Source organism: Hyperoodon ampullatus (assembly GCF_949752795.1).
Source record: "Hyperoodon ampullatus genome assembly, chromosome: 2".
NCBI classification, from domain to species: domain Eukaryota; kingdom Metazoa; phylum Chordata; class Mammalia; order Artiodactyla; family Ziphiidae; genus Hyperoodon; species Hyperoodon ampullatus.
Window position 1 is genome coordinate 126,471,090 of NC_136915.1, and position 27,453 is coordinate 126,498,542.

At 36.0% G+C, this 27,453-nt stretch overlaps 1 protein-coding gene across 2 annotated transcripts in view; it reads left to right on the forward strand.

Annotated features, from left to right (window-relative positions):
- Window positions 1-1,701: 1,701 nt before the first annotated feature.
- AKT3 (AKT serine/threonine kinase 3) overlaps window positions 1,702-27,453 on the forward strand; it is a gene marked incomplete at both ends in the record, with an annotated part of 378,522 nt that continues 352,770 nt past the window's right edge. For both annotated transcript variants that reach the window (XM_079726789.1, XM_079726788.1), the window contains one exon: window positions 1,702-1,747. In XM_079726789.1, coding sequence (XP_079582915.1) covers window positions 1,702-1,747 — 46 coding nt within the window. The remainder of the gene's footprint in view (window positions 1,748-27,453) is intronic.

Sequence of the window (27,453 nt, forward strand, 5' to 3'; positions counted from 1 at the left end):
CAAACATATTTTGGGAGAATACACCGAGATTCTAATATTCCTTTTGACTCTGTGCAGTAGCAGACCTGAATGATTTTGAGGACAGTCTTGCTCCAGCCTGTAGTTGCTGCCCTCAGTCCCATGGCACATGAGTGGGGTGGTCTTCTATTCAGCCATATAAACTTTGTCAGTCTTTTCTTAAGAGAATGGTAGTCTCAGTTCCTGACTGCTAAATGATTAGGCTCTGTACTTAATTTGCATTGGAAAAAGAACTGTAATTCATTTCAGTACTGGCTAGGAAGTCTAACCTTGAACTTATTCCTATACACTATTTATTAAAACCATATTTGAGAAAATAGTATAGTTATATAGTCCATACATCCATTTTTCTGGTTATCTAAAATTTATGCCTGGGTTCCTGTGTCACGTTTTTTGGTCCCTTTCTGTGGAAATGCTTTAATTCAATTTTATCTTGGCACTTTCCTTTTTAGCTTGAGAGGGACAATAAGAAATAGCCAGTAAAGCTCATTGCTGTATGTATGTGAGGATATTTTTGAGGACTTTTGTTTAGTACACTACAAGGTATCTTATGAAGACCTATGGGTTAAATTTCAGATTTTTGTCCTAGAACGAATTGTTTCCTTGTGAACAACTTCTTTTTTTCTTTTTAAAAATATTTATGGATACTGTAAATATTGAAACTGATTGTATTTCCTTATTTGTATTGCTTCCTGAAAGCTTCAAGTTAAATTTGTGATCCATCTTTCACAACTATGTAGATTTTTACTCTGGCTTCTTTTTATCATAAGTCAATAAGAATGCAGGCTCTGGAATCAGGTAGATTGGGTTCAGATCTTGGTGCCATCATTCATTAGCTGTGTTGAAATCATGCAAGCCACTTAATCTCTGAGCCTCAGTTTTTCCATCTATGAAATGAAGTTAATTGTATAATAGATGTAAGCACCTGTAATAGTTCTTGACGTGTCCTGAATGCTCCATACTTTTTCCCACTTTCATATTCCCTTTGTTTTGCTCCATCTACTTTAAAAAATAATTGATTTTATATGATTTATAATATTTTATTTATTGTAATCTACCTAAAATATTTATTGGAACAGGCAGAGTAAGCATAGATAAATGTAGGTTACTTAGCACATTGTTTTTTACATAAAATCCAGCAATTAAAAACATTCACAATTGCTTTGCCATACTATTTCTAAATTTACTGAGATTTTGAAACTAGACATACATGAAGATTTACTTTTAGTCCACCTCACTTTTGTTCTCTTCCCTTTTCACCTCAAACACACATTACCAAGGAAATTTTCTGTATTATTTGGGTAGGTGTGACAGTGGTTTTCTTAAGAACTTTTTTTGTTGCAACCTCGTAGGTTAAAAGTTTCACTGTCCTTTGAAGTTCTGTCACAAGACCAGGGAAGTGCATTCATTATAAAACTACTTAATAAATAAGTTCCCCAGTTTGAAGAGCTAGACTTTTATGTGAGGTCAGGCCAGTTGAAGACATTTACAAAGAATTAGTTGTTTGTTATTGCTATGTGAGTTGCAAGAATGGAAAAAAAAGAAATTCTTTCTTCAATACTTCCTTCCAGGCTGAGTCATCACTAGAGAGTGGGAAGGGCAGCAGCAGCAGAGAATCCAAACCCCAAAGCTGGTATCACAAAGTACCTTTTCTCCAAGTTGGGGGCTCAGAGGGGCGCCATCATGAGCGATGTTACCATTGTGAAAGAAGGTTGGGTTCAGAAGAGGGGTAAGTGTTCAACAAAACTGAAAATAATATGGTTGGTAAGTGTGCTAACACTAAGTGGTGTCCTGGAAGTTGATATTTTTTTCTGATGCTGTTAACAAAGTAAACTGTGACATACTATGTCCACTAAGATAGAAACGATATTTAACATATGTGTTAGGAATTTGCTTGTTATTTAGGAATTCTTTGTAATTCTTGATTTTGATCATTTCTAATCAAGAAGGTTTGGCTTTCTGGTATGTTGTGTGCATGGATGTTACAGAAAGTTCATGTTGTATTTTTCTGTATCGTCCACAGATTCTACAATCCAGAGAGATGTCTTTAGAATGATTTAATATCTAGAAAAGTATTTAACTTGTATGCATTTAAAGACATGTAAATATATAAATAAAAGTATTCAATTATATTAAGCCAGTTTGGGCGGTGGCAGGGAAGGGGCTTAAAGTAATAAAGAGGAAGGAATTCACTCACAAACTCATGGATTCAGTAATCCCATAGTTAGATAAGTAAAGTCCTAAGGTAAAAGACCGAATGAGGAAAGGGATTGTGTGTGTGTGTGTGTGTGTGTGTATGTATGTTTAATTTCATATTTTAATTTTTCATGATCTACTTTTATTATTCCTTGTTAATAATAAGAAATAATTATTACTTATTTCGTAAAGTTATTTAGATACTTTAGATAAATAACTCAAATGCATTATTATGTTTTAATACTAAAGGAACTCTTCAATGTAGAGCTTAGTTTATCCTCCATGAGATCACCTGCTAATGTAGTCAGTGTGTTTACTAGAAATCTAGACTAGAGTTTAGATTAGTTGCCAGGCAACTACTGTTTATCCACATGGCCAAATTCAGTAGGATGAAGATGGTTACATTCTCAGAGCTTTTAAGTTCTCATATATCTATTTTCTGGTTAAGAGTTACCTTTTAATAATTTAGTGATTTTTAATATTCTTTGAAGTTCTGTAGTTAATACTTAGGCTAAAAAGCTGTTGTCAATAGTTAATATGATTATGTGTTAATGAGTTTTTAAAAAGTTGGCCTTATTGGGCTTCCCTGGTGGTGCAGTGGTTGAGAGTCTGCCTGCCGATGCAGGGGACACGGGTTCGTGCCCCGGTCTGGGAAGATCCCACATGCCGCGGAGCAGCTGGGCCCGTGAGCCATGGCCACTGAGCCTGCGCGTCCAGAGCCTGTGCTCCGCAATGGGAGAGGCCACAGCAGTGAGAGGCCTGCGTACCGCAAAAAAAAAAAAAAAAAAATCGGCCTTATTGAGTTGTAATTTACATACAGTAAAATTCACCAATTTTAATCCACCAGTTTTTACTTTGATGAATTTTGCTCAATTTATACACTAGTGTAACAAACCCTAAAATCATGATACAGAACATATCTATCATCCCAGCAAGTTCCCTCATTCCCCTACACAGTCAGTCCTCTTCCCTGAACTCTGGCAACCACTGATTTGCTGTTACTATAATTCTGCTTTTCTAGAATTTCATATAAGTAGGATCATACAATATGTAGTCCTTTGTGTCTGGTTACTTTCACATAGCATAATACTTTAAAGATCCATCTGTGTTGTTGTATATATCATTAGTTTGTTCCTTTTTCTTCTTGAGTGGTATTCCACTATCTGGACATACCACAATTTATCTGTTTACCAGTTGGTGGACACTTGGGTTGTTTCTAGTTTTTGGCTGTTATGAATAAAGCTGCTGTGATCATTTGAGTGCACGTCTTTGTGTGATGTGTTTTCATTTTTCTTGGGTATTAACCTAAGAATGAGATTACTGAGTCATTTGGTAAGTGTATGTTTAACTATATAAAAACTGCTAAACTGTTTTCCAAAGTGGCTATTCGTACCGTTAAGTTTAATTTTTCTCATGTTATTCTCATATTATAAATTTGGAAAGCATTTTCACATTTCAGTGCTGTATAAAAGTTATTTAAAAAAATTTTTAACTTGTCCATTACATTTATATTGTTTTTCCTATTTTTTTGGGGGGGCTGGCAAATAACTTAAACCTTTTGGAGTTTTACTCTATTTATTTATTTATTTATTTTTTGCTGTACGCGGGCCTCTCACTGTTGTGGCCTCTCCCGTTGCGGAGCACAGGCTCCAGACGCGCAGGCTCAGCGGCCATGGCTCACGGGCCTAGCTGCTCCGCGGCATGTGGGAGCTTCCCAGACCGGGGCACGAACCCGTGTCCCCTGCATCGGCAGGCGGACTCTCAACCACTGCGCCACCAGGGAAGCCCCAGTTTTACTTTACTAATCTCAAAAATTTGCTCTCACAAGACTGTTGTGAGGACTAAATGAGATAGTGGGTATGGATGTGTTTTGGCAGTTCTAACACAAATGTAAGCTATTACTATCACCACGTTTTATCAAGGGTGTAGGGTGGTTCTTGAGTCTTATTTAATTAATCGTGTCTTGTATGAAATACCAAAATAGAAGTTTGGTGTATAGTGCATGGAATATAGAAAAATGAAAAAGAATTTCTCAATGTTTTTCCTGAATTGTTTAGTGAATGGGGATTGTAATGAGTGTGTGTGTGTGTGTGTGTGTGTGTGTGTGTGTGTGTGTGTATGTATTTTGGGAAGTAATAGTCATATAAGCATAAGAATTTGAATAGTACACAAGGTATAGAATGAAAAGTAACTCTACCTCTTCTAACTAGTTTCTTTCCTCAGAAGACCTTTTCTATTTCTAATTCTTCTCCTGATTATTATCCCAGTTTTATATATAATATGCTAAACATTGTTTTTGATGAATCTTAAGTAATCTAGTATATCTTCATTGTGGAAAAATGAAGAATTTAAAGTTTTAATGCCTATTCTCTTCCTTTTATTGATATTTGTTTACTTTTTGGTGTTTGTAATTAAACTTCTAGCACTTGCACCATTAATTCTAGAAAGTATAAACTTGCCACTTTATAAGTTGAGGAAGATTAGTACCCCTCACAATCCTTCCCTTGAATTCCACATTCCCTTCCCATTTTATGTCAACTGTAACATTGATTTTATATTTTTAAGGTTTATAATAGTTATATTTGCTGATTCTGATAAGCATTAATCCATATTATGATTATGTACATAATACTGCTAAACAGAGTAGTATGATGGGATCCATAGAGAATGGATAGATTTTTTTTTTTTTCTGTACGCGGGCCTCTTACTGTTGTGGCCTCTCCTGTTGCGTAGCACAGGCTCCAGACGCGCAGGCTCAGTGGCCATGGCTCACGGGCCCAGCCGCTCCGCGGCATGTGGGATCCTCCCGGACCGGGGCAGTGTCCCCTGCATCGGCAGGCGGACTCTCAACCACTGCGCCACCAGGGAAGCCCGGATTTTCTTTTTTAAACATCTTTATTAGAGTATAATTGCTTTACAAAGGTGTGTCAGTTTCTGCTTTATAACAAAGTGAATCAGTTATACATTTACGTATGTCCCCATATCTCTTCCCTCTTGCATCTCCCTCCCTCCCACCCTGCCTGTCCCACCCCTCTAGATGGTCACAAAGCACCGAGCTGATCTCCCTGTGCTATGCGGCTGCTTCCCACTAACTATCTGTTTTACGTTTGGTAATGTATATATGTCCATGCCACTCTCTCACTTTGTCCCAGCTTACCCTTCCCCCTCCCCGTATCCTCAAGTCCATTCTCTAGTAGGTCTGCATCTTTATTCCCTCTTGCCCGTAGGTTCTTCCGACCATTTTCTTTTTCTTTCTTTCTTTTTTTTTTTTGATTCCATATATATGTGTTAGCATACGGTATTTGTTTTTCTCTTTCTGACTTACTTCACTCTCTATGACAGTCTCTAGGTCCATCCACCTCACTACAAATAACTCAGTTTCATTCCTTTTTATGGCTGAGTAATATTCTATTGTATATATGTGCCACATCTTCTTTATCCATTCATCTGTTGATGGACACTTACGTTGCTTCCATGTCCTGACTATTGTAAATAGAGCTGCAGTGAACATTTTGGTACATGACTCTTTTTGAATTATGGTTTTCTCAGGGTATATGCCCAATAGTGGGATTGCTGGGTCGTATGGTAGTTCTATTTGTAGTTTTTTAAGGAACCTCCATACTGCTCTCCACAGTGGCTGTATCAATTTACATTCCCACCAACAGTGCAAGAGGGTTCCCTTTTCTCCACACCCTCTCCAGCATTTATTGTTTGTAGATTTTTTTTTTTTTTTTGCGGAATGCGGGCCTCTCACTGTTGTGGCCTCTCCCGTTGCGGAGCACAGGCTCCGGACGTGCAGGCTCAGCGGCCATGGCTCACGGGCCCAGCCGCTCCGCGGCATGTGGGATCCTCCCGGACCGGGGCACGAACCTGTGTCCCCTGCATCGGCAGGCGGACTCTCAACCACTGCGCCACCAGGGAAGCCCTGTTCTGTAGATTTTTTGATGATTGCTCTTCTGACCGGTGTGAGATGATATCTCATTGTAGTTTTGATTTGCATTTCTCTAATGATTAATGATGTTGAGCATTCTTTCATGTGTTTGTTGGCAATCTTTATATCTTCTTTGGAGAAATGTCTGTTTAGGTCTTCTGCCCATTTTTGGATTGAATAGATGGATTTTTATACTCTCTTGGTACTCAAGATCATCCCATACTTTAGTTTGGCTTCTAGTTTGGCATATAACTTATTTCTGGATTTTCTAATTACTACATTTTTCCCGTGTTGGAAGAAGAGGGTGTCCCTTCTTCATCATATCACTTGGTTATCTAGCTTTTTAATCATACTGTTTGTTGAAGTTCTAATATGAACTGACTTTTTTCTGAGTATAATGCTTAGCTAATATCATTATTTAATTGCATTTTTGGAAAAGTGTTTTCTTAGCTCTCATGTCTGTCTTCTTTTTGTTTTGGATTTATTTTGTACTTTTCTGGAGTACTTCCTGAAGTACCGTTTTCAGAAAGAATGTGTTTGGGTGCTTGTCAACACCATTTTTGGAATGTCCTTTTCACTTTTGCACCTGATACATGCCCTTGGCTGGGTATAGAGTTCAAGTTTAAAATAATTTTCCTTCAGCATTCTGAAGGTTGTGTTTCATTACCTTTTAGTAACCAGTTTTACTGATAAGAGGTTTGATGCTAATATGAATAGTATTTTTGTAGGTAACCTGTTTTTGTTTTCTGGAATCTTTTTGTGTTGATGCCTCTTTATCCTTGGCGTTATGAAATTTAAGGAGGATGAGTTATAGTCCTTTTAAATTTATCCTATAAAGCATTTGGTGGATCCTTTGAAAATGTGGGCTGTTCTTCAGTTCTGAGAAATCTTCTGTATTTCTTTCATTATTTTTTCCCTTCTATGTTCTCTATAGTCTTTCACATTTTTTTCCTAGAGCTTCTATACCAATACTCTGTTTTAAAGTTTTTCTTTTATGTCTTCGTTTTTTCTCTTTGTTCTGAGAGGTTTCCTTGACTCTTCTTGCCCTTTATTGAATTACTTATCTCAGCTTTTACTTTATATTTCTGGGAATTCCGTCTAGTTGATAGTCACCTGCTCTTATTTTACATATATAATATAATCTGTAATCTTATGACACTAAAAACATTTTAAGTTTTTTCTCCTCATTGAATAACTCTTCCAGTTTGTTTATTTTGGTTCTTTTTTTTGTAGTGGTTGTTTTCTTCAGGTGTCTGGTGATCACTTTTAGTCTGTGTATATTTCTGAATGAAAGACTGGGGTTACAGATAGTGACCTCTATTTTTACAATTTATGTATTTTCCCTATACTTTGATAAGTTAGATTTCACTGAGTGAGGATTTGTGATGCTAGTGTTTAACTGTACTCTTGAAAGGATTAGTTGAAACAGTTGGACATTTTTTTTTCTTCTACTCTTAATTTATTCTTTTGGAGATTTTCAGTGTTATTTTAATAATAATTTTATGTTTTAGTCAAGCAAATTTCATTATATAGCCTGTTGTTGTTTGGCTGTATTTTGGTTCAAAGAATTTCTTCTGAAAGATTATTAATTATTATTTGCTCCTTGCTTATTACCCTGGGTAGATTATTATCACCTGAACTTTGGTATACTCATTTGAAAATAAATATATCTGCCTCCTTTACATCACAGTGTGATTGTAAGCATTGTGAGATAATGTATGTAGAGGAGTGGTTTTAAACTATTAAACTATAAATAAAATAAGTGAATATAGAAAAATTTATAGTTCTTACTTTGACTATCAGTCCTTTTTCTCAAACCTGTATTTATGAATCAGTTCTTAGCTCCTATCCAGGTATAATCTCATTTTATTTGTACTTATAGTATTAATAAGTTGCTCTTCAGTAAATATCTTCCTAGAAAAGGAAGAAAAGACTTAAAGATAATTACTGATATTATGTAGGATAAATGCTTTCCTAACTTCGGTTATTAGTGATGTATCAGTAGTGAAACCTTTTTTCCTGTACTTAACTGGAGCAATTGCAAAATGGTGAGTATTAATTGAGATAACACATTAACATAGTATTGTTGGTGTTAGAAATGACAATAAAAGAAACATCAGTTGCAAACTGGAGTATTATCTGCGTTTTCCTTCTTACTGGTCCTAGGAGAGCACCTTACAGTTTGACTGCACATCAGGATAAGAGGCATCTGCATATGTATTAGACACTTCTTAATTTACCTTCTTCAAAGACCAGCCTGTAGGCATACTCTAGGTAACTCAATCTTTAAACTAGATGTCAAAAGTTGTGCTTTCTTAGTTTCCAATGCAGCTTAGTAGTAATATTTGCTCTTAAGAAAGTTATTGTATTAATAAAATGGGAAATTTAACCTGCTTAAAGGGTTTAAATTATAGAAATAAGTATATTGTAATAATATTACATAAGGGTTTATTGTAATTCATAAAATTTTGTTTGGTTAATAGTGCTGTTCCTTAAAAACCTAAGTAGTCTCTTATTAATGTGGAGAGCCAGTTCCTTTGATAACAAATTAAAATTTGTAATGTATTTCTAGTCAACTCATCATCTTGATGTTTTGAAATTGGTACAAATCTAAGAGGTAGTTTTATCATTAAAACATTTTCATTGATGAAAATGCTGCATGATATATTAATTACTTACACTTTTTGTTGTATTTAACAAATCTAACTTTCATGTTGTGTTTTGTGTGTGTAACCAGCTTGTGCTTTTAAAGAACGTTTTCCCTAGTTTGCCTTGTACTTATAGTTTCCAATTCAGGGATATCTATAAACTGTGTCCATTGAATGACATTTGTCTTATATTCTGTGAAATGGTTTGATTAGATGAACTAGAATGTTAGTATTTGGTTATTCTAAACTAAAACTTTATATGTTTATGAGTTTTCTCACAAAACAGCTTAATCCCCACTGTGCAAAATATACCTCAGTAACGAAGAATGTAAGCTTGGTTATGTTTTTAACGCGTGTTGTGATCTAGTCAATTGTAAGTTGTTACAGAAAATAAAGTGTGCATTTTTGGGGATGCTTATCTGAGTCCAAGGGTCTTTCCTTCTCCTTTAATTTGTATGTACTTGTGTACATTTTGTTCATGTTTTATTCACAAAGTGACCTTTGAAATATGAAGTGATAAATGAGAGAGAAAATGACAGTATGATTTCCTGTTTACTACTCAGCAGCAAGCATTTTCCATAGAGAATAAAAAGCGGTGGTAGTGGTGGTAGTGACTATATAAACCACATGGTAGATTAGAGAAGCTCGCTTTGACTATTGATGTTATAAATGGAGAAGAAACATGGAAAAATTAAATTTATTTTCTAATAGCATTGAAACTTGGAGATTTAATGTATTTGCTGTAATGTGAAATTTGTTTTTCCTATTGTTTCAATATATTTGTTTTGAAAATTTTAATCAAGTAAACCAAATGGAGAGAACCATCAAATAGCTTTCATATGCATTCTAGGGTTATATAATTATAAAATTGCCATTACACACCTTACCAATCAACAGTTGAGTTTGTGTATTGATTTTATATCCTACAGTCTCATTAAATTTACTTATTAATGTTAGTTACTCTAAATATTTTGTGATGATTGTCATCTGCAAAGAGCCACAGTTCTGTTTCTTCCTTTCCAGTCTTTATGCCTTTAATTAATTTTTCTGATCTTACTTCACTGGTTAGGACCTCTAATATAATGTTGAGTATAATTGGTGAGAGTGGACATTTTTGCCTTAATTCTCATCTTATTGGGAAAGCATTTATTTTACCACTAAGTATCATGTAGGATTTCATTGCTGCCCTTTATTGGGTTGAGAAAGTTCCCTTCTATTCCCTAGTTTGCTGAGAGTTTTTATCATGAGGGGGTATTCAAATTTTTCAGGAGATTTTCTGGCATCTATTGAAATTACCGTTTAATTTTTCCCATTATTCTTTTAATATGTTAATATAGTATACTACTTTCATTGCTGGAATAAATCCCATTTAGTTATGATGATCTTTAATATATTGCCAGTTTTTTTTAAAATTTAATTTATTTATTTTTGGCTGCATTGGGTCTTTGTTGCTGCATGCGGGCTTTCTCTAGTTGTGGTGAGCGGGGGCTACTCTTTGTTGCGGTGCTAGGGCTTCTCATTGTGATGGCTTCTCTTGGTGCAGAGCATGGGCTCTAGGCACCCGGGCGTCAATAGTTGTGGCACACGGGCTCAGTAGTTGTGGGACATGGGCTTAGTTGCTCTGCGGCATGTGGGATCTTCCTGGACCAGGGATTGAACCCGTGTCGCCTGCATTGGCAGGTGGATTTCTAACCACTGCGCCACCAGGGAAGTCCCATGTTGCCAGTTTCGATTCACTAATACTTTGTTAAGGATCCTTTTTTACATTTATCAGAATATTGATTGATAATTTTCATTTCAGGTTTTGCATAAGTTATGGTAGACTCATAAAATAGGTTGAGAATTCCCTCCTCAAATTTTGAAGGAATTTGCAGAAGATGGGTTTTATTTCTTCCTTATATGTTTGATAAAATGCAATCAGTGAAGCCATCTGGGTTGGAGCATTTTTGTGAGTTTTTTTATAATACATTCAATTTATTTAATAGATATAGGACTATTCAGATTTTGTTTCATCTTGTGTCAGTTTGAGAAAATTGTGTATTGTAAGGAATTTGTCCATTTCATCTATTGTTGTTCTTTTGTCTGCTAATTCTGACGTTAGGATTTTCTTGGAGTTGGTTTCTGTTGATTGTTTTTTTTTCTTTGCCTATGATTACATTTTCTTGTTACTTCACATCTGGTAATTTTCAGCTGTATACAGTTCATTGTGGTGATCTCTTATTTCCTACTGAACACCACTGCTTTATGTTCTAATTGGTACTTAACTTGATTCTATTCAGTCTCTATAGTTCATTTCTCCTGTTGTGAAAAGCAGTTGAAATCTCTGCTTTTTTCCTCCACTTTTTGCTTTATGCTTTCAGGCTTATTGGAGTTTTTCCTATGCATTGGAGTTTTTCCTATACATGCAGTATTTATCTAGAATTTGGGCAGAGTTTACGTGCAGGTTTGGGGGCTCCTCTGTGTCTCCCTCTCTCGTGGGATATCCTTCTTACTTTCTAGCCATGAAAAGTTTTTGGCAGTTCTGAACTCCATCATCTGACTCCTTAAGCCAGCAAGACTATGATTTTTTGTCTAAGTTTTTATCCGCACTAATCTCAAGGAATGGAGGAGCCCCTCAAGCAAAAAGCCATATAAAAATACAAATCTCATCCAGTGCAGTTCCCTTCTTTCAGGGGCCAACTTCCCCCCAGTTTCTGCTTGCTTTTGGTGCTTTCCACTGCCTTCAGATAGTTTTTTTTTTGGATTTTGTACAGAATTATAATTTTATATATGGGAAAGTTAGCCTAATACAAGTCACCCTGCAATCACTGGAAGTGGAACTCTGCTAGGCATATGTTTTAATGTATAGATCTAAAATTGTTCAAGCTTTATAAGTCACTTAGTTTTGTTATTTGTTAATTTAATTACTCATACCAGATTAAGAGGAGTAGAAGTTTCGTCTGCCTTTGTGGTTGAGGAAACAATGGTTTAAACCAGCTGAGCTCCAGTCACCTGTAAACATAGCTAAACCTTTTTTCCAAGTAAATTTATAGAATTTTAGGCTAGAGGAGACTTTGGAAGTTGTCTAGTATTATACCCATTTATCTTACAGATTAGAAAACAGGTCATTTTTTGAGTCAGGGCAGAGCCAGAGCCAGGACCAGTAGCGGAATTTCTTTATTGCCAGTTTTATGATACTTCATATTTTGTTTCTTTCTTGTCACTCAGGAATGTACTGGAGTTCTTTTTAAAAATCTATTATTAGTACCTGGTGAGGGGGTAAGAACTGTTGGACAGGAGGGTTTAAAACTGTCTAAGAACGGAAAAGGGGAGTATCTTCCATCTGGTGGAAACTTCATGTGCCATTGGGGAGTGCAGGGAAGCTATACCTCTTGAACTTGTTGTGTTAACTCCCTTGGAGAAGCTACCTCCATAGCTTCTGTATCCTTTGACATGGAGAAACTTTCTTTAATTATTGGCATTCTGTTCAGTCACATTGTCTTACTGATGTTATAACCATGCACCTACCACTGTATTTTCTTATAGGTATGTTTTTGCTTATGCCAGTTTTTCTGCTTGGCATTTTTTTTTTCCTTCTGTCTTTGTTGGTGAAAATCTTTCATGACCCTCAAAGCCAAGTTTTAGTATCACCTCCTTGGTATTTTCCCACATCACAGTCTTACAAAGTTAGAATGAATTCTCTTGTCTCTAATATTACATCACTTTCATGCCTTTGCTTCCTTGAGGCTTTATATTAACTAGTTATTACATAGACCCATAATTTTACTTTCTCCATTATAAACTCCCTGAGGGCAGGAAACTTGTCCAGTGTAACTATATTTCTTTCCCATATAGGGTCCACCAGTACCTTGAACATAGTAGGCTCTTAATCTATTTTTGACGAATGAATAAGGAAGAGGAAGAAGACAGTTCTAGAGGTTCAAATAGCAGTATGTCACAGATTTCAGGGCAAGGAACTCAATTTGGGACAGCTGAAGCAAGGCAGGGAATATAGAATAGATCATCACAGTTGTGAAAGCAGCCTGTACCTAGGATAGAGTTTTGGGATTCCAGATCAGGTCATATATCTGGTGTGTTTTAGTGTGTAGGAACTAATGGGGTAGGAATTAGTAGAACTGACTAAATGGTTATTCCTGGCAGAGGTGGCTGGGCAGAACCCTCTTAGTCCCAGAATAGGTGAGTATATAAGTTATCTAAACCAGGTAAGTGGGACACTGTAGTGAAAATACAGTAGTGGTCATAGTTCTGGAAGGTTTATCTATATTTTAAGGGTAATTTTTGCTTTACTCTTAGAACTGAGAAGTGCTTCTGAGTTCATGAAACTTAACTTTTCAAGCTTATAAGAAGAATCTTTTCTGATGTATTTCTGATGGATCATTTATTGTAACTAAAATCTAACTGTATAAGGCATGACTGTTTCATTTTTTAACAGCTCTGAGCACTAGTGGTCTTTGTTTTGCCTTCCTGAGCAGTATAAAACAAGTTCTGTTTTCCATGTGATAGGCCTTCAGATATTTCAAGGTCACTATGATGTCTTCTCTAAAATCTTCTTTTTAAGCAAAGTGTTCTCTTTTATTTAATTCATTTATTGTATGACATGATTTCTAGCTCTCATACGTAATCTTGTCCTACTATGGAAATATCTCAGTTTGTCTTAGAATGTGGTGCCCAGAAGTGAACGTAACAATGTATTTATTATACTTTCCCATCACTAGTTGTAAAAGTTTGTGCTTTCTCATACCATAGCCATCACTGGGTGTTATTCTTTTTTTGTTTGTTTGGTTTTTTGTTTGTTTGTTTTTTTTTAGTTTTTATTGGAGTATATAGTTGATTTACAGTGTTGTGTTAATTTCTGCTGTACAGCAGGGTGACTCAGTTATACATATATCCACTCTCTTTTACATTCTTTTCCCATATAGGTCATTACAGAGTATAGAGAAGAGTTCCCTGTGCTATACAGTAGGTCCTTATTAGTTATCTATTTTATATATAGTAGTGTGTATATGTCAATCCCAGTCTCCCAATTTATCCCTCCTTCCCCTGCTTCCCCCCCTTTTTAGTTTTTGCCATTATATTGCTATTTTATTTTACATTTCTTTGTTACTGAGGCTTAACTTTATTGTTGCTGCTTTTAGCCATTGCTTTCTTCAAATAAATTGCTTGTTCTTATCCTTAGTCAGTTTTTGTATTGAAGCCTATGTCTTTAGTCAAGTTCATAAATTGTATATGTTCTTATTTATTTGTAAGAACTTTTTATATATTCCGGATACTGTTACTTTATTGATCGTTTTGTCACTGTTGCAGATATTGATATTTTCCTGATTTGTTTATGCCTTTTAATTTTAGTTTTGTCTTGGCAAAGGTTTTTAAGTGTTACATATTCTACCGTATCAAACTTCTCTTCCAAGGAGGCCATTGAGGCCATACTTAGAAACTTTTGCCCTGTTTCCTTTGAGCATCATTATGATTTTAAAAATTTGTGTTATGGAAGTCATATATGAGTTCTTTTTATAAAAGACCAAAGCAGCAAATAAATATAGTACCATATAACTCCTCCACTATTATTTTCCTTCTCAGAAATATTAGTGTCAAGTGTGTTGTGCCAGTAATAAAGTCAAATTTTTCCTCAAATATTTGAGAACCAGAAAGATACATGCCAACTGTAAGTAGTATTTGTCTCTTGACCAGAGATTAGGATTGAAGAAAATTGGGCAGGGCACAGGAATAGGAATAATTGAAGAAATGAGACTTCTGTGCTCTATTCTGTATAAACATTTAGATCTTTCTGTTTTGTCTCATTTTCCATAAATGGCATCATCATCACTTAACAATATGTCTTAGAGATTTGTCTATGCTGTTGCAACATGGTAACTCAGAAAAGAATGACTACTTTGATAAAACTTGCTTCTAGTGAACCTATTCTTATTTCTCATCCATCTATTTTTCTCATTTTTAAGAACTCATATACTGTCAGTTTAGTCCAGTGGTTAAGAGAATGGAACTTCAAGTCTTGGCTTTGCCTTTTACTACTGACTGTGGGCAAAATACTCAGTCTTAATATGCCTTAAATTTCTCATCTGTAAGATGGAGATGATAATAATGTCTGTTTTATATGGTTGTAAGACCATATAAAAGATCATAATGTTTGATTAGTTTTATCACAGTTCATGGGATATACTAAACAGTTAATAAACAGTAGCTGCTATTGCTACTTAATATGTTATAGGATATTGCTAACTTTGACATCAAGTTTACTAATATTTAATATTTAGTCTCACCTATTGTTTTCTCCTATAAAAACAGTTAAGGATCCTTGTCTGTACAGGTTTTTATTTTGTTTTGTTTTTAGTACCTTTCTGATACTCTGTATTTCTCAAAGATTATTGATGCTAACTGGAACTCAAAGTGATAACTTACTATCTTCTCAGCACCTTTGGACATCAGTGTTTGCATTATGATGGCTCTCTTCTGAGAAGACAAGTGTAAAAGAGGAGTTAGTATTCTTTTTCTGTTGTCTGGCCTGAATGTTGTGCTCTCTTCCTCAGTCTTCATCTTTTATCATTTTAAAAGTTATGTGTGTCTTTAACATTTTCAAAAATTAGTTTGTTTTCCTATATTTGCTATTATGATACTGCTATCTTTTCCAACACTTTTTCTTAAATTAAATGAATTAGTGCTACAGCAACAAGTATGTATATATTTTTTCTTCCTCACTCAGGATTGGGTAAAGCCAAATGATAGTTGCATTTTAATCCTGTGGTTGACTAAAAATGTTTGCCATGTAAGAACACTAATTTCCTTATCTTCCACGTTTGCAAACTAAGACATTCTATCTAAAATTCATGTGTCAAGAAATAGAGGCTTAAGTATATTTTTTAATGTTGTGATATCAACCAATAGAAAAACTAAAAATGAAAATAAAAGTAGTAAAAATTGGGAAGAAAGGTGAAAGGGAACAATTTTTCACCTTCATAGTGGGAAGTCAGTTGATACGGTCACAGGTGATAAGAAAAAGAGCTATAATGCCAGAAGTATTAAAAGTGGCTATTTTTGACAAGTGGAACGGTGAGGGTGTGGGGGGGTTGTGTGTGAATGGTGGAAGAGACAGTTTATTTTTAAGTCTTATGTTCTTTCATCTGTTACTGAATTATTGTTACTTTGTGTGTGTATTAGTTAATAGTAATAATAAACGGTATCCTGCATGATACCAATTTATGAAAATAAAAAGCATAGTTCTGTATATTGATATAGGTGTAAAAATTGATTGGAAGGAAATATACCAAAATATTAAAAGTGGTTATCTCTGGGTAGTGGGTTGTTTTCTTCATTATATTTTTCTGTATTTTGTAAAATTTCTGAAGTTGAATGTGTAACTTTTATAATCAGAAAAATATTATTAAGGGAAAATATATAGGATTGTCATACATTTGGCATCAGTATGACTGTTGTTTATTTACACAAGTACTATAACTTTTTTTTACTTAAAGGAATTAGAGAACCATATTCTTTATATGTTTTAAATGTATTAATAAGGCAAGCATTCTGCTAAAAATAACTGAATAACGAGGTAGCCAACAGCAACAAAGACAGGTTTATTTATTTTACCTAAGAAGGGTAAAGGTGGGCAGTAGCTGGTTGTTTATCAGATAAGGATAAAATCACCAAAGATTCAAGCTCTCTCTGCTTCTTTAGCTTGTTGGCTTTTCATTCCTGCAGTTGTTGCTTCAAGGTTTTAAGATGGCTTTCAGTCTGTAGTGGGAGGTGGCCAGGGTAAAAGGTATTGGGAATTGATACTGCATTAGCGAACCAACAATGTGTGCCACAAAAAGTATTGACATATATATATATATATATATATATATATAGTCATAATGTTTGTACTTCAGTTCTTAGATTTCTAGCAGAGACAATTTCCAACCTTTATAGAGGGCAGATTGAAAATTTGGCACACAGCATCCTCTAAAATTTACCCCTGTGGAGATTATTCTAAAATATAGCGATTTTTTTCTGTTTGTAGGAGTACTAGACTTGTGCTCCCTTCTTAAAAAAAGAGTAGTTTGGGCTTCCCTGGTGGCACAGTGGTTGAGAGTCCGCCTGCTGATGTAGGGGACACGGGTTTGTGCCCTGGTCCGGGAAGATCACACATGCCGTGGAGCGGCTAGGCCTGTGAGCCATGGCCACTGAGCCTTGGCATCTGGAGCCTGTGCTCCGCAACGGGAGAGGCCACAACAGTGAGAGGCCCGCGTACCGCAAAACAAAAAAAAACACAAACAAACAAAAAAAGCAACAAAAAAGGGCAGTTTGGTATTCTGAGTTGATAGTGAATTAGGAAGTATGTTTGTAAAGTGATCCTCAATTTGACTTGATTCTCCTTGCAGAATCCAAATTTCAGTTTCTAGCCAGTTTTCTGAGGATTGTGAGTTTTTAGTGTATCAAATCAATTATATAAAGGTTTTCCTTTTTGTTTTTAAGTCAGTATGCAATGAAATTGGTAGTCACAGGTTTTATAGCTGATGATTCCAACTCTACCAACCCAAAAAGACCCAAATTACATTGTTCAAAGTGTTAGGTTTTATATTTACTTGGATTTTATATTTACTTGGATTTTTTCATCCATATATTTTAATGAGTACTACCCCTTATTTTCTTATTCCTCTGTCACTGACTTCTTTAAAAAAATTATTTTTAATGCAAATTTATGTAGCTTTCAGGGTGATATTTATGGCTTTCAGCATTAAAATGGTGCTGAATAAAAATAGATTACTATCAAATTAGACTTGTTTATAAAAGTTTAGGTCTTAATAGTTGTGTTTATCAATGAATTGATAAACTTCTTTTTGGTTAATTTTTCTTACCAGTTACCCAGAGATATTTATTTAGCCCCAAGCAATTTTATCTTAGTCTAAAAAGGTGTTACCACTTTATGCTTTTGAGGAGTGAAAAATTGTTCCTGTAAAATAAGTGAGCATATTTATTTCTAGTACTTGGATAAACTCATTTCTTTAATCAAATTAGAGAAGTATGTACTGGAGACTGGGGAGGATATGGAGATGCAGGTCACCTGCCTTCATAGAGTCTAGAGTCTAAGTGGGGGAAGAGACTCTTTAAGATGAGTTAATCCCCTCATCTGTATTGTGGGGATAATAATAGTTCTTACCTTATGAAAGTTATTGTGAGGATTGAGTTAAATCATGTGAAAGGCTTTGAATTACGCCAGGCACATAGTATGTGCTTCATAAATGTTAGCTGCTTTTACTATTATTATTAAAAAATAGAGATTTGTACAGAGTGCTTTGGGAACACAGATTAGGCAGGGATTGACTCCCTGGAAAAGGGAGGGGAGTGATAAAATTTTTACCTGCCTTCAATTCTGCTTCATAGTTACCTTGTTTATCTTTGCTATTGAATGCCTACTGCATAGTAAGTCCTCAAAGGAAGGAATCAGAGAAGTTACACAAGTGAAATTTTCTTAAAACATCTTAAAGTAGATGTCAGTAGAATTGGAAGATGTAGTATTAAAATTTATCACCCAGTCGTCTATGCCTGACTTAATCCTAGGATAGAATTTAGAATATTTTTTCACGTAAGTAAATAACAGAGGGTAATTTAAGAAATAGAAAAGCTATTATTTTTAACCAGGCTTTTGAAACAAGCTGGGTTTTCAAATAGTTTAAGATAATACTTTCTAGCAAGGACTTGGGATGCAAGTATCACTAGACACATAGCTGTATATTTTGACAGTAGTACTGTGTCATTTTAGAGCAGTATAGCTACATTGGTTATCTGCTGCTATATAACATTATCCAACACTTAGTGGTTTAAAACAATGATTTATTATTTTTCATGATTCTGTGGTTTGACTCAGTGGTTATTCTGGTGATCTCAATTGGGGTCACTCAGTTGGCTGCATTTAGAGGGTAACTAGGCAAAACTGGGAGATCCCAGAAGGCTTTGCTCCCATATTTGGGTCCTTGGTGCTGAATGTTGACTGGGAGTGCCTTGGTTCTCCTTCCTGTTGCCTTTCTTCAGCAGGACAGCCTGAACTTCAGAGCATTTGGCTGGCTTCTGAGAATGCAAACTTCCAGCCCTACTAAAGGCTAGAACCAGAGCTGGCACAGTACTTGTTCTAATACATTTTATTGGTCAAACAAGTCACAAGGCCAGCCTAGATTCAAGAGGAGGAGAAACAGAGTCCATCTCTTGATGGAAAGAGTGGCAAAGAATTTGTGGCCCCTTAATCTACAGTAGTAGCATGGTGCATTATTTTTGATTGGCTATTTGCATTCTACCTTCCATGATTTATCCCTTATGTTTCTTCCCTTATGTTTTACCTTTTTGTTTTTGCTTTGGTCCTCAGTGAATTTTTGTAGTTTGTCTTCTGTTTCACTGATTAAAATTTCTGTTCTTTTGTTACAGTGTGGATTTTAGTTCAGCCTTTGTTTTTACTTTGCCTATATTCATTTCTTTTCTAGTTTTCTTTTAATATATCCTACATTTTAGCCTTCTCCCTTTTCTTTGTGCCTTTTATCTTTAATTTTATGGAATCTAAATCTTCATTCACAACATAAATCATAGGCGTGGTAGCTGGGCTAGAGTCAGTGTCAGAAACACTGGGGTGGTGTCTACCAGGTTTTGTTATTGACAGTAGGACCCTGAATCTTTGGTTTAGGAATCTAGTGGAAGATGACTAGATAGCCCCTTTTGACAGAGACAACCCTTCAGCTTTTGATAATCACTACTGAGTTTTTACATGTTGTAAAAATGGTTTCAGCTGGTTACCCATAAAATTGTAGTGAAATTATAAATTGCTTAAATTTTGTGATTTAAAACATGTAAGATAAGCTGTTGATATGCTAGTTTAGAAAGCAATTCAACCTGTACATAACTTAAGTAAACTCAAGTAAAGCCTTTTGATGACTGCAGCTGTGGTAAACATGCTGCCTGCAATCTCAGGAGAGATCCTGGTCCAGAACCACCTGACTAAGCCCCTCCTGTCCCATTGAAACTGTGCAGAAGTTTACTGTATTTGAAACGCTAACTTTTGGGGTAGTTATATAGAAGTTGTACAGATTTTGGTATCAAAGTGGTTTTATTTTGCCATAACAACAACCTGAAATGGAGGCCTGTCTTTAGAACTCAGTGGTGGACACAGTCTAGAAAGATTTTGAGGCATTAGTGAAAGCCTGAAAAGCCTTGAATAGATTGTTAGTAGAAGTTTGAGGCCTTTGAGAAGACTGTGGGTAAGAGCTTAGAGAAAAGTAAGAAAAATGTTATCAGAAATTTGAGGAAGGAGATTCTTGTTCTGTAGTGGCAGAAAGTTTATTGTCACCGGCAATAAAATGAGAAGCAGGAAAATGTACACAATGAATTAGGTGATCTAGCTAAGGGGATTTTGTAGCAGAATGTTAAAAATATTCCTAGTTTCTTCTTGCTGCTTATATATAAAATGTAAAAGGAGAGGGACCAATCAAAGGAAGTACTGTTAAACAAAAAGGAGCGTGGAACTGTTGAGTTTGAAAATTCCTAGCTTCTTCATTTGACCAGTGTTGCTAAAATTAAGGAGTAGATTCTGGGAAACAGCAATTCCAAGACACTCTCAGGAAAACATGTTCTACAGATGAAGCTGAGGATGTGACTTTAAAATCCTTTAAAACCTCAGAAAGATCCAAGGTGTTGTCTCAAAGACCTCTTGAGTCAAACAGTAGGGGTTCTAAGAGCATTTAGAGTTGTCCCTCAGCAGTCTCATCAGAGGCCTACATATAGAAGGAAGGGCTTATCTTGAAGAGATTTATGGGTATGGCCTTTGTCTCACAATGGAGTAAACCATGGTAAGATTCTCAGAAGATCCACAGTTTCTTCTCTCCTCTCTTCCTCCCTTTCCGCTCGTTTTCTTTCTTTTAATGAGAATGAATTGGCCAAAACACTGTCAGCTTGCACTGGACTTGGACAAAGACAGTACAAACGAAAAGCAGCCTTTGGATCCCTGAACCTCTGCAGGCAGGAAGCATATTGAGAAAACTGCACAGCTGCAAACATGGGCTACCCTTTATGGAAAAGAAAGGATGACTTGGAAAGCAGAACCAAGAGCCTAGAGGACAGAAACAGGCCTTAAATTCTGATCAGGGATTACCTGTATTGCACTGGATTTCAGAATTGCTATGAGCCCAGTGACTCATCCACCTCCTGATTTCTCTCTTTTGAGCAGCAGTGCTATAGTAGTTTCCCTGTGCCTTTTGTGCCTTTGGTCCTGAGCTTCTGACCCACAGAAACTGTGAGATGATAAAGGCTTATTGTTATTTTAAAGCTCTAAGTTTTGTGGTAATCTGTTATGCAGTGATAGATAACTAATGCAGTGACAAGTTGAAATTGGAAGGCTGAGAAGAGAACCCTGCAGACATTTCAGCCCTGGAAGTGGGGGAGAACATGAACACAGAGGGAAAATAAGATCTCTGATTTCAAAGGTCTTGATCTGTTAGAATCATGGGCTGACTGTTTGTCATTGGAAAAAGATGTAAAGTCAAGAATATTAATGTGTGTTCTGTTAAACAGTGGAGAAAGGAGTTATCAGTAATTATTGCTAAGGACTAGAATTTTATGTGTAAAATGGGAAAGAACTCTACTTGTGTTACCTTTAGTTTTACCATTTAACCTTGTTTCTTAGTAAGCAAAGTTGTTTACATAGTGTATATTCTCAGAGGTCAACATTAATTTTGTATAAAAGTATTTAAAATAAATAAATCTTAGATACAGTAGGGCTCTATACTCAGCTTTTATCAATTTATCTTTAAAGTGGATGAAAAGAAGAGGAAATTACTTTCACTTTTAACTCTTTATTTGAAAATTTTGAAAATTTTAGTTATACAGTAAAGCTAAAAGTTACAGAGTTAATGAGCATGTAAACATCCTTAATGTTTTACCACATTTGCTTTATGTGTGCTTTTTTCCCCCACCTTTGAAGGTACATTTGCTAAAACGTGCATATATTTAAGGTATACAATACAATGTTTTGATATATGTGTACATGGTGAAATGATTACCATAATTAAGCTAATTAACATATTCATTACCTCACCCAGTTACAGTTTTACTTTTGATTTTGGTTGAATCATTTGAAAGTATGATGCAGATGTTGCTCCATCCCTTAGTTCTGTTAGCCCAAATCTCCAAGAATGAGATATTTATAACTATCATTAATACAACTAAGAAAATTAATACATTCAACAATCATATCTAATATGGCAGTCCAAAAAAGCTTTTATATGTTTTTAAAAATCCAGGATCTATACAGTATATTTGGTTATGTCTCTAGCCCGTTTTGTTCTGGAATAATAAAAATGTGACATTATGTTGCTTTCTATGACATTGATTCTAATTTTCTTTGAGGATTTTATGCATCATGTTGCCTTGTAGAATATTCCACATTCTGGATTTGTCTAATTTTTCTTTATTATTACATCCAGTTTGAATGTTTTTTGGTGAAAATACTGCGTAGATGATGTATAGTTGATCAAGAAGGTGACTTCTGGATCTCTTCACTATAGATATATTTTTTTCCCCATTTAAAAACCTGTGGGGTCATAATTCCCAACAACCTTTCACTTTGGTTTTAAACTTCCATTGGTGCCACTGCCTGAATCAATTTTTACATTGTGAATTCCAAAGGAAAATTCCTTTGTAATGGCCATATAATATATCCATATTTGCAGTTTCCTGCAAAAAAAAAAAATTCCTTCACACCACTGAAAGAATCCACTGTTGTTTTTTCTTGTTAATAATAAATACGTTATTTGGACTGTGGATTTGAATATATTTATTGTCTGAGTTCCATGTACATTTATTTTTCTTAATGAAGAATTTTGAAAAACTTTGATTTAATTTAAAACAATAAGTTAATAACAGATCTGTTGGATAGTTTTTAGAATTCCTAACAGTGAGGCTCATCGAACAGTTGTGCGATACTTTTGAATACCAGCTACAGTGTAAGGAGTCACACCAGATAGTATAATGTACTTAACATTAAAAACTGTAGGCCTCAAATACTTATCCAGATTAGTTGAGAAGGTAAGGCACATCTGCATATAAAAATAGAGTAATATTCACAGCAGGAAAGCATATATGCTGAATCACTGGTATAGTCAGTAAATGATTTTTGTGTTCAGGAAACAGTCACTTTGAACTTTGACATGTGCAAAAGCAGTGTAGGTATATGAATGTCTTAGGATGTCACTGACATTCTGAACCTGGGCTTTTTTTTTTTTTTGCGATACGCGGGCCTTTCACTGTTGTGGCCTCTCCCGTTGTGGAGCACAGGCTCCGGACTCGCAGGCTCAGCAGCCATGGCTCATGGGCCTAGCCACTCCGCGGCATGTGGGATCTTCCTGGACCGGGGCACGAACCCGTGTCCCCTGCATTGGCAGGCAGACTCTCAACCACTGCGCCACCAGGGAAGCCCTGAACCTGGGCTTTTGAAACATATATTCCAATAAGTAATCTAGTGCCTACCATGTTATAGCAACCGAAGAAGCAAAAAGAATAAAACATGTCCCTTGCCCTGAAACACTATCATTGAGGATGATACTGTACTATCACAGGGATGTATACTATATAAAATCATTAAAAATTCTATAATAAAGGTATCTACTTAGTGCCAAGGCTGTATAGGAGAGAGAACTAGGAATTCACATTGCTTTGGAAGTGGATGTGTGACAGGAAAGGCTTCACAGAGTAAGTGGCATTTGAGTCTGAGGGGAAGTTTTTAGATTGAGAATGAAAGAGTATTCTAGGCAATAGAAGATGGGCCCAAATGCCCAGAGGTGTGATAGTGTGTGGCTTGGTTTTAGAGCCTGTTGATGCCATTTCAGGAAATTCAGAAGTGGTCCTGATTTGGGGGAGGGGATGATAGAAATGGTTGTTCAGCCTTTCGTGTGTGTAATTTTTTCTCATACAGGAGAACAACACAGTTGAATTTTAATGGTATGTACAATTTTTCAAAAAAAGTATATGGAAAGCAGTGGACTGAAGAATGAACCCGGGAAACACTTAACTCTACTAACAATTGAGGACTGGGAGGAAAAGGCGACCTCCTTAGGGGAGTACAAAAGGCGTTATTTATTAGGAAGGAAGAAAGCTAAAACAGTAATGTCATTAGAACCAGTTGACAAATTTTGCAAGAGGATGGTTAATATCACAACAGAGTGTACAAAGGAAATGAAAAAATGTAAAGAGGCCATTGGATCTGACAAATAATTTTGTGAATTCAGTTTCAGTGATTTGGGGGAGGGGGTTGGAAGCCACTTTTCTGGGGAAAAAGAGAATGATTTATGCTTAAATACTGGGTTTAAACCATTTGTTCGAAAACTTTGGCAGTGAAAAGTAGGGTAGCAATAGAATGAGTACAGTTTGGTCAAGTGAAATTTCTTTTAAAAGTTAGAGAAAGCCTTGTACATGTATGATGGCAGAGTGGAACATGCTAGTGGGAAAGGAGATACTACAAGTTGGCAGAGCATAATTGATGGAGCAAAAGGTTGGGAAGAGATGAGAACATAAAAGAAAGGATTAGCCTTGGAAAGGAGGAGAGGCAAGCTTCTAGTTGCTCCAAAGGGAAGGAAGTGATCATGAAGGAAGAACAGAAAAGGAAGGATTGTTAAGGAAGAGAAGTGTAAAAAAGGAACTTACATGTGGTGTTATTACACTCTCTGTGAGTTTGGATAGAGCAAAATCATTTTGGTTTTTTAATTTTCTATTTGATTTATGTATTCCAGGAGCATTAATAGAGGAATTACCCACCCAGTGTAATCTAAAGTTGGGGACTGGCATGGCAGAAGGCTAAGGAGCAAAGGGGTAGACACATGGTATTTTCTACCATTAGAAAAATTTTAATACAAAGAAAATATTGAACATCAAAATACTCTAATATTTAAAAATGCAATTGTTGTTAATACATAAAGATTTAAAACCCTGTTTAGGAACACAATATTACTGGGTTTAATTTTAAAAATTTTGTTAGTATATAAATTTAAAAGTATATATAGATAAAATTACTAATCTAATGTTTAAAATTTTGCAGCGTTTTTTTTTAAGGACTTTATGAGAATAATTAGGACTTTTCAAATTTTAAGCAACAACAACTCAACACAAGCTTAAGCAATGACGGAAAAATTAAGAGGGGATGGATTTATTAGATTATGTAAATGGGGAATCCAAGATGGACTAATTTCAGGTATTCCCGAATCCAGGAATCCTGGTGATGGTGTCAGGCGTTCTTTCTTCTGCTCCATTCTGCTGTTTTCCATCTGTGATGTTCTCATTTTCAAGCAAGGTTCTGCTCTGTAGTAGGCATGTGGTTACTAGAAGCCCCAGGGCAATATCATCATGGCTCACTATCTGAAAGGCAGGTAGGCTTTTTCCCACCAGCTGTAAAGCAGATACCAGAGTAGATTGTGTCATTTTTTCACCCCTAATTATCACCGTAGCCAGGGGTGTACATACTCTGATAGTATAGAGCCTGGGTTATGTGATCATTTCTTGAAGGAGGTCACAATAACTGAGCTGAAGTGGTGGTGGCAGAAAACTTTGGCACATTTCCTTCTAGTTGTATGTGTGTGTGTGTGTGTGTGTGTGTGTGTGTGTGTACGTACTTATTTGTTTTGTAACAAACCAAGTAGTGTAATGAATGCCTTGTGTCAAATTCCTTAGGAAAGAATCAGCCTTTGATTGTTTATATAAATGAGTCTTAACAGCTTTTTAAGTTTATGATTTCATAAAGATACTGTAGAAGCCTTTTCTTTTTTACAAGTAAAAGTGTTTTCTATGCTATATATCACAATATTTCCAGCCTTCACAAAAGAGAAGTCGTTCATGGCTTGACTTCAATAGTAGCAAAACAAACATTGTGTGATGCTGAAAAGAACTGGATGTGTATCTAGCAGAAGTCCTGAGTTTTAATCTTAACTCTTTCAGTAACTAACTGTATGTAAACAACACATAAAACTACTTAACACCACTGGGGCTGTAAAAATAGATAGGTGGATTAGAGATCTTGTGAAGCTCTAAATTTCTGCTTTTTTTTTTTTTTTTTGTGGTACGCGGGCCTCTCACTGTTGTGGCCTCTCCCCTTGTGGAGCACAGGCTCTGGACGCGCAGGCTCAGTGGCCATGGGTCACAGGCCCAGCCGCTCCGCGGCACGTGGGATCTTCCTGGACCGGGGCACGAACCCATGTCCCCTGCATCGGCAGGCGGACTCTCAACTACTGCGCCACCAGGGAAGCCCATTTTCTGCTATTTTTAATAGAGTAATTTGGGTTACAGAAAAATGTTAAATAGGAGGAATCTTAATATACTGTAAAGAAAATTAATGATCCTAGTTTTCATGTTAGACAGACTTGGATTTGAATTCCAGCTCCTCTACTCACCAGCTGTGTAAACTTGGACAGATTGCTAAACCTTGTCTCCTCATGTAAAGAATGGAAATAATAATAATACCACCTGATTTGAAGTGTAAGGATAGAAATGCATTTGATTTCTGCTCAGTAAAATTTTACTTTTATTAGTTTCTGTAACGTCCCCTACAAGCTCCAAAATTTGATATTTGGCATTATTTTTGCTACATGAATATTCATTTCTCCCATCATAACTTTTCTGATAAATTCTATCTAGGAAAATTACTCTTAAGTTACAAATGTATAGTTATAAATGTATATTCATAACAGCTGCATTATGCCTGTGACATGCTTCCCTTTGAGACCATGTAGTAGAGAATTCATATGGACCATTTCATAACAGGATTTGAGCACTTAATGGTTAGCTATGTTACCAAGAGTTAGGCTTAGTAGGAGATTGTATTGGAATATACCTGATGAAAGGCAAATTATGCTAGCAAAAATGAGGCATACAAACTTAAGAAAAGAAAATTCTGACTAGGCCATTGGAAATAAGCTGTGGACTTGGGATCTACTAAGATTCCCGAAATCAAGCTAGATAGATATCACTTAAGATTATTGTAAAGATCAAAGGAACCAAAGTATATAAGCCCTTTAAGCATAGTATTTTTCTTATACATTAGCTACTACTGTTGTTATTTTTATCTTCTAGGAGTATGTTTCCTCATGATCAGCAAACCACATTTAGTCGAGAACGAATGCAATGGAAAATCTAATGCAAATTTTTTTTTTTTTTTAACAATTTGGCAGTTTCTTTCTTTCTTTAATTAATTTATTTTTGGCTGCGTTGGATCTTCCTTGCTGCGTGCGGGCTTTCTCTAGTTGCAGCGAGCAGGACCTACTCTTCGTTGCAGTGCGTGGGCTTCTCATTGCGATGGCTTCTCGTTGCAGAGCATGGGCTCTGGGCACGCGGTCTTCAGTAGTTGTGGCACGCGGGCTCCAGTAGTTGTGGCACATGGGCTCAGTAGTTGTGGCTCACGGGCTCTAGAGCACAGGCTCAGTAGTTGTGGCTCACGGGCTTAGCTGCTCCGCGGCATGTGGGATCTTCCTGGACCAGGGCTTGAACCCGTGTCGTTTGCATCGGCAGGCGGATCCTTAACCACTGCGCAGGGAAGTCCTCCAATGCAGTTTTTATCTAAGGAGTCTACTGGAACCTTCAGTCGAAAAACAAAACCCCCACAAAACTGAAGAAGCTCATCCCAAATCCCGAACTAGGGTTCTG